This window comes from Lissotriton vulgaris, chromosome 10, assembly GCF_964263255.1.
Source record: "Lissotriton vulgaris chromosome 10, aLisVul1.2, whole genome shotgun sequence".
Taxonomy (NCBI): domain Eukaryota; kingdom Metazoa; phylum Chordata; class Amphibia; order Caudata; family Salamandridae; genus Lissotriton; species Lissotriton vulgaris.
Genome location: NC_141698.1, coordinates 877076301 through 877088578, shown reverse-complemented (window position 1 = coordinate 877088578; position 12278 = coordinate 877076301). Strand labels below are relative to the sequence as shown.

The window sequence follows — 12278 nt, the reverse complement described above, 5'->3', positions numbered from 1 at the left end:
CAGCATGATTCTGGAGCATTACCCCACAGCACCTTGCGACCCTCAGGGGTGAGGCAGACAATATATACAAATCCTGATTGATTGATTGATCAATATATTGTGCAGTGTCAAATAAGGTAACACATCTGTACTGACCAATGCGTGTGATTTATGGTGGATGGAGCACTGGTTACTCAGAGGAGATAGTAGAGGCAAGAGGGGAAGAGTGTGCTTGTCTTATTGCTGTCTGTGGTGTTCCCCAAAAAGAAGAACCATAATTACTACCTCAGTTTTTAACAGGTGAATACACCTTCTATAACATGGAAGCGTGTGAGTACTACGATGCAGATCAAGATGCATATCAGAAGCAGTCCTTCCATTCAGCTCTGCTCCTCTCATTACAGCAAAGTCCACGCTTGAGACTCAAGTGCACCAGTGTGACTAGTGCAGAGGCTACACACACCAAACCACACTTAACACTATTATATGCCTACAACACATCTATAAAGGCACCATGTTACTGATGGTTGCAATGATACAAATAGAAAACAAGCGCCAATATGAAGGTACCCAAAGGCCATATTGGTGCAGTAAAGCACTTTGCAAACTTTTAATAATATAACATAATGTATGGAAATATTTTTACTTTCTTTGAGAAACACACATCACACCTTTAACATCAGGTTAGTTTGCCTGGTCTTCTTCTGGGTCCAAGTTAAAGGTGCCTTCTCTTTGAACATCCCTGCACCTCAAATAATCACCAACAATAAACATTCTAGAATGCTGCTTTGTTTTTGATGCCGCTGGGGCTTTGAGATCTATTGTGACATAATTCACTGGATGGTCCCTTTAAATTTCTCCACACAGTCCACAAATCTACTCACTAATGTAGCATGTTGAAAGAAGGGGCTCAGCGCAGCACTGCTAAATGATACGTAAAATCAACAGTAGCCATTTTCAAGAGAGATACTTTGATTGGACCACATTCTTTGTGTGCCTTCTGTACCAAAAAAGAGAATATGGGTGGGTAAGACTGCTGGTATCACTCTCTTTAGCAGGTAGCCTTTGTAAAGAGCCCTCTATTATCTTTGAGTTTCGGTCAGACAGGTTCTGAACACAGCTTTTATTAATGGTCTCTTGAGGAACATATTGAGTTCACAAACAAAAGGTTTTTGCAAACTGTGGTACTTAATGCCTGGGGTTAGATCTCTTAGTGAACATCCTACGCACAAATAATGGCCAGCTGCCACACAAAGACAGTTTGCTTTTCCAGTGAACAAACATCTGGTGCGATTTCTAAACCCTCAAAGCTTCTGTAAGCTCTGACTTGGAGTAGCTAGGAGTGCCTCCAAAATGGAGGTGGATTCCTCTCCATGTCAAGCAGTGCTTGGAAGAACAGAAGCACCTATGCATCTGTTTTAAAGTGAAGCAGAAATAATTGCTTTGTTACTGCACGGTTCTCTGTCATGAACTGAAGTAGGATAGGCCTCCAAACTACATCACTCATTCAGAGGGATGCACGAATCCTGATCAGGCAAAAAGCCGCATTTAATTTAATCTGCCCCTAAATGTTTAGTGGGCTCAATATAGTGAATAAAGCATAGCAACGCGATTATAATTGACTCCTATCCATATGTGTGTTTGACTGTGACAAGCAAATAGTCAAATGGGGCCTGATCGTAAATGATGCTATTTAGGATGCTTTTAAAAAATAAGGAAGACATTGGGTAATAAGTTTAATACTAATATTTGTAAAGTGCGAACAAAAGACAGGAGCTGGGCTTCCAGGCGCAATAAACAACAAGACATGCATACATCATATAATTAACAAGACTGCAGTAACATAGGGGGTACAGAGTACAATTAAATGAAGAACAGAAATGTTTCACAGTAAACGAAGTGCTTGATCGAAAGTAAGGTGGCTGCAGGACACCTACCAGTAACTGGTGGGTGCCCCACCCTCTATTTAGAGTCTGTACCCTTGTACAGGGGTAGTTACCAAACTCTAAATCAAAGTCTGAGTCTTTGAACACTGTTGCAAACTTTTGACCCTTCTACTGGGACCTCAAGACTTCAGACCTCAATGATGCTTCTCTACGAGAGCAAAGTAACTATAAAATACAATTAATTACAAAATTAATACATAATACCAGGTGATTACAAGCCTGCACAAGAATACATTTTACAAATTAACTTTGGAATATTAGCTACATATAAAATGTATCAAAACAGTAAATCCCTTCTTTAATACATTTATTTTTTCAGCCTCATTAAAATAAAAATTGAGACCTGCAAACCAACTAGAGAACAGACACTTGGGTCAAACCATTGCTTTCATTTCTGTTTCGCCATTTTCATGTTGTGCCATTTTTGGAGACTTGGAACTTCTTTCCCACCCTTGACGGATTCGTGTTATGGTTCTGTCCAGGCAGGGGGTGATCAGGATCAGTTTGAAGGCCAGCACAGTGCATGGAATGACCAGAGAAATCATATAGGGCGGTGGGAGGTACCACTTGTACTGAGAAGCGTTGAGGAACTTGTTCCAGCCGAAGATGAGGGCGTGGCCGGTACACAGCACCAAGGTGAGGTACCCAAGTTTTGACTGTAAAAGCAAACACAATAACATAAGTTATGACACAACTGACGTCACAGGCAAAAGAATAACAAAACGAAATTGGGGGCATATTATCAAGGAGCGGTGTTACAATTATTGCAATTTTATCGGCAAGAAACTACCGATAAAACTGCGATAATGGGCTTGCAAGATCTGGGCGATTCACTCGCCACCTTCTTCCATCGCAAGATCGCCAACATCCATGACAGCTTCAACTCGTCATCTGCCTCGACCGCATCAGACCACACCCCGAACGCCTCTGGCACCAACCAGCTGACCTCCTGGTGCCACGTCAACGACGAAGAGACACACAAGGTCATGAACTCCACCCACTCTGGTTCCCCGTCAGACCCCTGCCCACACCACGTTTTCAACAAAGCTGATGCAACCATCGCACCCCAACTGCGGAAGATCATCAACATCTCCTTCGACACAGCAACATTCCTGGAAAGTTAGAAGCATGCCAAAATCAACACCCTCCTCAAGAAGCCCCAGGCGGACCCCAAAGACCTCAAGAATTTTTGGCCTATCTCCCTGCTCCCCTTCCCGGCGAAGGTCATCGAGAAAATCACCAACATGCAGCTGACCCACCACCTCAAGAACAACAACATCCTGAACCCACCCCAGTCCGGATTCAGACGCAACCACAGCACCAAGACTGCCCTCATCGCCGCCACAGACGACATCAGGTGCCAGCTAGACAACGGCGAAACTTCAGCCCTCATCCTCCTGGACCTGTCAGCTGCCTTCGACGCGGTCTGCCACTGCACACTAAGAACACGCCTCCATGAATCCGGAATCCAGAAGAAAGCCCTGGACTGGACCACGTCCTTCCTATCCGGCAAAACCCAGAGAGTCCGCCTCCAACCCTTCCTATCCAGAGCCACAGACATCACCTGCGGCGGACCCCAGGGCTCATCCCTCAGCCCGACCCTGTTCAATGTCTACAGGGCCCGCCTCGCACAAGTGGCCCACCAGCATGACCTGAACATCATCTCCTATGCCAACGTCACCCAGATCATCCTCTCCCTCACCAAGGACCCACACACTAAGTGTGGGCAGAAAATTCGTTCCGCTTGCGGAATTTGCGGATTTTCCGCGATTTCACGATCCGCGAATCTCGCGAAATCAATGAATTTTCATGGAAGCACTTACAGGGTTACAGCAGCAGGTGCACAAGTTGAAGTTAATTTCTTTGTAACCATTTACAAAAGGGTTACAAAGAAATTAACTTCAACTTGGGCACCTGCTGTAACCCTGTAAGTGCTTCCTGAGCGGCGCCTCGTTGCCTACTTGCAACTATTCTCTGACCCTGCTCTGACCCTCGAAGCAGGGTCAGAGAATAGTTATAAGTAGACAACGAGGCTCCTGTCACAAAAATTAAACCTCAACAGGAAGCACTAATTAAAGCAGGTGCCCGAATTGAAGCTCAAATTCAGTAACTCCTTAATCAGCCCAAAAAAAATGTGCGCTTTGTCGAGGCTGGGCAAGTGCGCGTTCTCCCATATCTACCGTCGAAAATTTGCTATGATGCTGGATTGAGGCCTTTGCCTCCTTGACTTTCATGGGCGCAATCCCCGTGACCAGGAGCTTCTTTCTCGTCATCTGCTGCTCTGATCGGTGTTTGACCTTTTATACACACACAAGAGGCATGTGAATTCGCATAGAAGCCCACCCCCGTTTGGCCCCGCCACTCACACTAGCAGTGTGCACCATCTTCCCGCCCTTTACACACTATGATGGACAGCTTACTCGAGTGACCCCGGCCAGCCGATGGCAAAGTTACACACACATGGTCACTGGAGGCAACTCTTCTGGCTCTTTACGCAGCTGTAGTGTAGGAAAAGCACTATACATTTACCCAACGAGGTAGCACTTACTGATTAGCCAGTAGAAAGTAATCTAGTTAAGTATGGTGCAAATCGCAAATAAATCCGTGATTTCGCTGGAAAATCCGTGAATTTGCAGATTTTTTAGCGATTTCGCGCAAATTCGCAAAATTTGCCCAGGCTTACCGCACACCGCCAAAACCAGCCTCCACGAGGGAATGAAGGCCGTCGCCGAGTGGATGATGAACAGCCGTCTGAAACTGAACTCGGACCAGACTGAGGTCCTCATCCTAGGTTCCAACCCGTCTGCCTGGGACGACTCCTGGTGGCCGACCACACTGGGAGCAGCGCCAACACCCACGGACCACGCTTGCAACCTAGGATTCATCCTCGACTCCTCCCTCTCCATGTCAAAGCAGGTCAACACCATCTCCTCCTCCTGCTACAACACCCTCCGCATGCTACGCAAGATCGACAAGTGGATCCCGATAGAAACAAGAAGAACAGTGACCCAAGCCCTCGTCAGCAGCAGGCTGGACTACGGCAACACTCTCTACGCAGGCATCCCGGCCAAACACCTGCAATGACTACAACGCATCCAGAACGCCTCAGCCCGACTGATCCTCAACGTCCCCCGCAGCAGCTATATCCCCTCCCACCTAAGAGCCCTGCACTGGTTCCCCATCAACAAGAGGATCACCTTCAAACTCCTCACCATGCACAAAAGGCACTCCACAACACCCGACCAGCCTACCTGAACAACAGACTCAACTTCTACACCCCTGCCCGGCAACTCCGCTCCATCAGCCTCGCCCTTGCTGCCGTTTTGCGGATCCAACAAACGACCTCAGGCGGCAGATCCTTCCCCTTCCTCGCCCCCAAGACTTGGAACACCCTACCCACCCACCTGCGGCAGACCCAAGACCTGCTCACTATCAGAAGGCCCCTAATAAGTTACTTCGCATTAAGAACCGTTCTTTTTATTGGACATCTTGGAAATCCAAAGGTCTATCTTGGATTTCCCAACTCTTATTTCATAACGTTCCTCTTTCTTTTACTGATCTTCAAGCTCAATTTCTTCTCCCTGCTGCCTTTAGAAAACAATATGATCTTTTACTTCCTGCTCTTCTTCAATACCTTCAATCTCTTCCTTCTTCCTCTGAGACATCCTCCTCTTACTCTATCATCAGCCCGTTTTTGAATTCCTCTCCGTCCGCTTCTCACATTTACAAATGTCTTATAACTTCACCTGACCGACTCAAATCGAAGACTGAATTGGCCTGGGAACGGAATTTGTCAATATCCTGGCCTGTCTCTCTATGGGATAAGCTGTGGTTAAAAATACACAAAACGTCTAGAGCTGCTAATACTACCCAAACTCTTTACTTTTTATATCACCGTTTACTATTAACTCCACAGAAATTGGCCACTTTCTCCCAGGACACTTCATCTAAGTGTTGGTCCTGTCCTTGCCAATCTGCTGATTTACTTCATATGTTGTTCCACTGCCCCAACATTGCTTCCTTTTGGCAATTGATTTGGTCCTGCTTGCTCAAAATTTTTGGTCTCACACTCCCTTTCTCCTTTTCCAACGTCCTTTTGGGTTCTTTGTCTCCTGATTTACCACTCTCCCCTTCTCACTATAAGTTGCTTGACTTATTTTTGGCCATAGCCTTTCATCTGATTACCTCCAATTGGAAAGATTCTACCAAAGTCAGTTATTAAGCTTGGTGGAATGCTATTTGTTTTCATCCTAGGCTTGATACCAATTATGTTACCCCCGTTTTCTTAGCTGTTAAACGAGACCTATTATGGATTCCTCTTACTACCTACCTCTCCAAAACCTCTCCCTCTCCTCAAAATAATATTGTTACCCACCACAATCCATCTGATGATGTTCATAAGCCGCCATGATTTTGCTTATTTATCTTTTTCCTTCGATTTATAAAGTTTTATGCTTATTTATTACTCGCTGTCAATGTTATACATTTTATTTAAGTTTTAATATCTGCATACAATGTTATATTTTATGAAATGTTCATACTTCACTTCCCTTTTTGGTTTGTTTCCTTTTCCCCTTTTGTTTTTCCTTTTCCATGACTTAGATATAGGTGTTTATTGATTCCGTTGTATTATGCCTTCTCAATTTTATTTTTGTATCTCATACCTTTCATTGATTGAGTGTATTACATTCTGTATTCTATGCTATGTTTTGGTTTCAATAAACTTGAACTTAAAAAAAAAAAAAAAAAAGAAGGCCCCTCAAGACCTGGCTCTTCGAGCGGTAGCAGCACTCCACTCCCTCAGCGCCTTGAGACCCTCACGGGTAAATAGCGCGCTTTACAAGTTCTCTGATTGATTGATAATACCCCCTTTTAATTCCCATAGAAGCCCATGTTAACACCAGAACATGGGCTTCTATGGGAATTAACAAGGGGGTATTATCAAGCCCATTATCGCCGTTTTATCTGCAGTTTCCTACCGAGAAAACGGAGATGATTTTAACACCGGTCCTTGATAATATGCCCCTTGTGGTCCATGTGCCCGAACTAGAAAGAACATCAAAATGTGTTGAAAAATAAGATGGATTAGCTACTGCCCTGTTTCTCTCGTCTGCATGGGAAAGAAGGTGAAATACATATCGGAGGACTCAGGGAACACATTCGTAAAGGAGGACTGCGGGGTAAGATGAAGGAGAACTTACTTGCACCTGCAGCGCTCAGATATCATTATTTCTAACTTTTCTGGGCGCTTTATGCCAACGTGCACATAAAAGCAGAGGTGAGACATTTTTAAAAGAAACTTGGAGGAAGATGGAATCAGTAACTAGTCTGTGAAGATTTTGAGAAATTGGGCCATGCTGCAGGATTAAACACTGACGTAGATTTAACTGTGTCTTAGTTAAGCTACTATTGGATGATGTATAATTCCCTGTTTTCTCTGGAGGAAGGGCTCAGTCTTCTCTCTGTCATCACTCAGCTGCTATCAGTATCACCCCGGAGCTTTGAGATGCTTTCTCTTTTTTCTCTACTTCATTCACAAAATCCCATTTCTCCCCCGGCCCTCAGAAACAAAAATGTGGTAGTTCATATAGTTTCAGATCTTCACTTTTAACAAATTTGCAAGCCACTGTGAGCAGGGCTGTAGGCGGACCTTCGGTATTACCGGGAGGCATGCCTTTCATTGCGGTGACATAGGCTGATGCGGACCTGAACTAGCCACCGACGCAGCTGCTGTGCCCAAAGACTGTGTAGAAAACAGCACTTTTTATTATTATTACAGAAAACAGTTAAGAAGGCAGTACTATGGCCCATTATCCAACTCCCTGAACCTTTGTTACTTTGCATATATTTAACAGTTCATAGTTGCTGAATCCTGCAGCTGACAGTTGTTGTGAGAGGGGATTTGAAAAGGGAAAAAGGCTACTTCAAAGAATCTCCCCATGTGCGGAGTATTAGCATCAGTAAAATATGCATAACATCCCAGTATAATGTCTTCTATTTATGTAACTATTTATTATTCCGCATAGTATCCAGAGTTTGAAACTAGCTACAAAGAAAACCAGAACTCGAGATTTAAGTGAAATTAGTTTTCCAGTGTATTAGCAGTGAACATATCACATACTGACTGAAAAGTGGATTTGTTATACCATAATAAAGTGAGTTACTCTTGTACCAAAAGAACAAATAACTATTTAGCACTGCTGCTCCTTGGCCTATTCTCTCCACGACACAAAATGAAAAATGCAACAAGCAGCATAATTGATGCTAGAACAGCCCTTGAGTTATGCTTTCAACTGACATGAAATTACAACATTAATTTCCAGCAAAGAAATCCTCTCATGGTTTCCACGCAGGGTTTCATAAAAGCACACCTGCCTTGCTCTCAGCCAGGCGGGCTCTTCAACTCTGGTTTTCCACTGGCATCAAAACAATGTTTCCTGTTTTCAGAAGCTGCTTACTGAAATACCTCTTGTTCGAACTTTATTGAATATTGTAATTTTGGAGCACTCCAAGTAAGAATAAAGCATGCATGAGTAGGTGCGCTCTGACATTTAATTTAGGCAGTCACGGTCCCACAGCTGTCTAAAACCTTAGGGCCTGATGTATTCCCTCCCTCCCCGCCCATACTATGGTCCACCCACATGATTTAAAATTCGGGTGGGACATTGATGACGACAGAGACTACGCTGTCTCTGCCATGGTCAAACTCCTACGAGGGCTCATTGGAGTTTGGGCCATGGGTGGTTTGGCTGTATCACCAGCTGCCTAATTTAGATGGGCAGACATATAGCTGTTTTTCAATGCCTGTCCTGGGTAGGTTTAGTCTGAGGCATAATCTCGTATAGTGATCCTTTTTTTAACATCATTTTTATTATGTTTTATAATAATAAAAGTTACATGTTGCAGTTGAAAAAGTGGAAAGTGATTTATATAAAGCAGCTAAAAACGAATCAGAAATTCATTTAGAGAAAGATAAACAACTATGTATGATACATCAGGACCTAAGCCCGTAGAATGCTGATTGTTCAATGCTAAATATTTGACTTGTGAATGAAAACGAACAAAATGTTACTTGTGCTCAGTAAACTCATTATGTAGGAGTCATATTTTTGTAAACCTTAGTAGTGGAAAATTCTGAGCATGCTGACAGTACTCCTTGCAGTTGCTATGGACTATGCTTTAGAACAGTACTATGAACATGAAGGGCTTGAGCTCTTGCCTTTGGGACAGTGTTTTACCATCTACAACAACTAACAACGTTATTTTTTCAAAGGGAAACAATAACTTTACTGGTACAAACAAATTAAGATTGATAGCTGGCCTTCCAGTGATTAATCAAGTGGCTAAGAATAAAATAAATATGCAACCACGACATACTGTGTCTACACATCCAGGGCATGTATTCGAGATATTATCAACACAATGTAAATATTTTGGAGTATGATATAAAAACCTCATGCTAAAAACTGCATTCTTCTAGGATTACTACCTACAAATGGTGGAAAAATTAAGGACACATAATCTCGGCTGTACAAAGTTGGTTAGTTAAATCTCAAATTCCTCTTTACATTGATGTAATATTTGAGGTAAGGCTCAATAGCGCTACTGGACCCAAGAGTATCAGAGCGCTTTACAGGAAGGTAAACACATCGCAACAAAATTTACATTGTGCATTAACTTACAATTAGGATGAGGCATTTCAGTCTGACAAGAGAGGGAGAAAAGAAAGTGGCTGAGAGATAAATAAAGGAGGCGAGAAAGGTTGAAAAGTGAGAGAGAGATTGGAAGGATGAGAGGGAGAGAGAAAATAAGAAAAGGAAGAAAAAGAGGGGTTGGCAGGGGAGTACAGAAATAAAGGACAGAGTCATTTCAGCGACGTTAGGTACCCCAATATTTCTTGAGAAGAAGCACCTTGAGACTTTTTTTGAAGAGAGGGTAGGAGGGGTTGCAACGAAGATCTTTGGGGAGAGAGTTCCAAATCGTTGGGGCATTACCAGAGAATGCACGTGATTGGTTCTTTTTACATTTGAGTCTAGGGGGGATAAGGACAAGGGTGTTAGTGCTTCTCAAGGACCTGGAGCAACCAGCTTTTTGTAGTTTGTCAGAGAGGTAAGAGGGGCTGTGTTGGTGAAGAGCTTTGTGAGTGATACATGCAATCTTGTAGGTGGATCTTCCTTCTATTGGGAGCCAATTGAGATTTTTGAGGACAGGAGAGATGTGGTCAAATCGTTTGCAGTCATAGATAAGCCTGGCAGCCAGGTTGAGAACAGTATCTGCACTAGAGAGAGTATAAAACAGTCCTCTCAGCTGAAAATACCAGAAGAGCCACACGTTTTCATTACTATTAGATCTGTGATAAATCTTTCAAGAAGCCTGAATTCAATAACTCACCCATTATACAGACTGCCATTCCATTCCATCTTTTGACCAGAAAATTAACATAGTGTCTGGGCAGGGCCGCACCGGCCTGGAGAGTAGATTCCTAATTATTGGTAGAGATTTTCAAAAATCTAAAAAAATGCTGCTAATTAAACAAATTGACTAGATGTTTGAATCAGACTGATTTTGGCATACAAGGAATTAAATCAGTTTACACTAATTAGCATGATTTCCCGTTCAAGAAAAATAACTTTGATAAAGAGTGCAGGAATATGAACAAAAAAAGGTAAGAAAAACATTTTAATAGTAGTTATTTGTGAACAGAGCTTCGTCAGAATGATATACTTTAATTATATTAGTCTCCATTAACAGAGGTAGTGTCTTTTCTGACTTATATATTAACATCAGAGTTTGAATAAATAATGCAAATTAAATTGGTGGCATCAGGGAGCCTTGAGAACAGTGGCAGCTGGTAGAATTTGAAAGCGGTGAGGTGTAAGAGCAATTGTTGCACAAGCAAGCCTGTTGTATCAAGGGGATGGGAAGGGGGGGATATCTCCCCATGAACATTTATTTTTTAAAAAGGAAGCATGCTAGTGAAATTTTCAGCACTACTTCTCTGATAAATGGACCAAAATACTGTTCTTAATGGTATTTATAAAGGAAAACTCCAAAATATTTCATAGAATTTCTGGTTTCCTACGCAAGTCAGACCTCCAAGGAGGGATAGAGTTCCAGGCAAGAACCTCTCTTCAATAGCAGCTATGTTGCAGTTTTCTTGCAACATAAAAAATAAATTGGTGCCTTCTTTTTATACATGATGTTGAGCCGACGCCGAGACTCAAAACTGGCTCCACTCACGGCGCTTTCTGAACACCCAACACAATATAAAACTTGAAAGATTGAAAAGCAAGAATAACTGCAAAAAATAAATAGAAGACTATATAACTGAACCTGTGTCCTGCTCTCAGAATATTCCTCCACTCGCTGACATATTTCTTCATGTTATTCCGACACTCAAACCTGGCTTGCCTCTCGGCATCGGCTCAACATCCTGCACAATATATAACTGCTAACAAAACTTTCATGATTTTCTGTTAAGTCATCAATTAATGTTTTATAAGAAGACTGCAGCTGCCATGCCAGGTGACAAGAGACATAGGTCATACAAAATGTGTGCTTTATAGGAGCAAGCATTACAGTTTCCACATCCCTTTCGAAATATGGCAATTTTACTTAGGGCCTAGAACCACACAAGTGCTTGTATTTTGTGCTTTTGGTTACAGGCCAGGCAAAGACAAGAATATGGAGTTCTTATAATTTGGAGTCGAGTTTTCCATTGCTCCCAAAACACTCTCCTAGATGTAAGGGGACAAGGTATGAAATCATGTTTTAAATTATTCATATACATTTCATTCATTACACAGTTATTCCAATCTATTTCGAGCTATGTGTTGTCATGTCAACTGACAATTGTCAAGTTTGGCAAATGACCATCCGATGGGATTAACCTTCACAAGTAGATACACTAGTGTAATAAAGGTGAAACGCTGTATGTAATCCAAAGCGTTATTGTAGATAGTCAGAAGGAAACAGGCAAGAGCCAGGCAGCACAGCTTCTCCTCCAGGACACCGGTAACAACTGATGCCCTGGACTGGAACACGTGAAGGAACAGCAAGAGCATTCCATGCCTCACTCTGCCCCTTGCTCCAAAGGACATTCATAGGAAAATACAATGCATAACAGAAGAAAGTACAATACAACACATACCCCCTCCTTACAAGGCAAAGGTAAAATAACACAGTAGAGTGATGAACAATAAGGAGTGTAAAAATCAACAATAAGAGAGCGAGGAAAATGAGCACGAGTTACATTACATATTCTTTCAACCACCAAGGAAGAACTCTTTTTCTCTTAGCAATGTCCCCCGTATTCATATTTCCCCCAACAGCTTAAATGGTGCCCGAATGCCC

General features: G+C 42.6%; 1 protein-coding gene across 4 annotated transcripts in view; it reads right to left on the bottom strand.

Annotated features, from left to right (window-relative positions):
• Nucleotides 1–639: 639 nt before the first annotated feature.
• The window catches only part of LOC147688935 (metalloreductase STEAP4-like), a 412832-nt gene continuing 401193 nt past the window's right edge, over nucleotides 640–12278 (bottom strand). For all 4 annotated transcript variants that reach the window (XM_086941832.1, XM_086941829.1, XM_086941830.1 and 1 more), the window contains one exon: nucleotides 640–2581. In XM_086941832.1, coding sequence (XP_086797958.1) covers nucleotides 2300–2581 — 282 coding nt within the window. In that variant the 3' untranslated portion in view covers nucleotides 640–2299. The remainder of the gene's footprint in view (nucleotides 2582–12278) is intronic.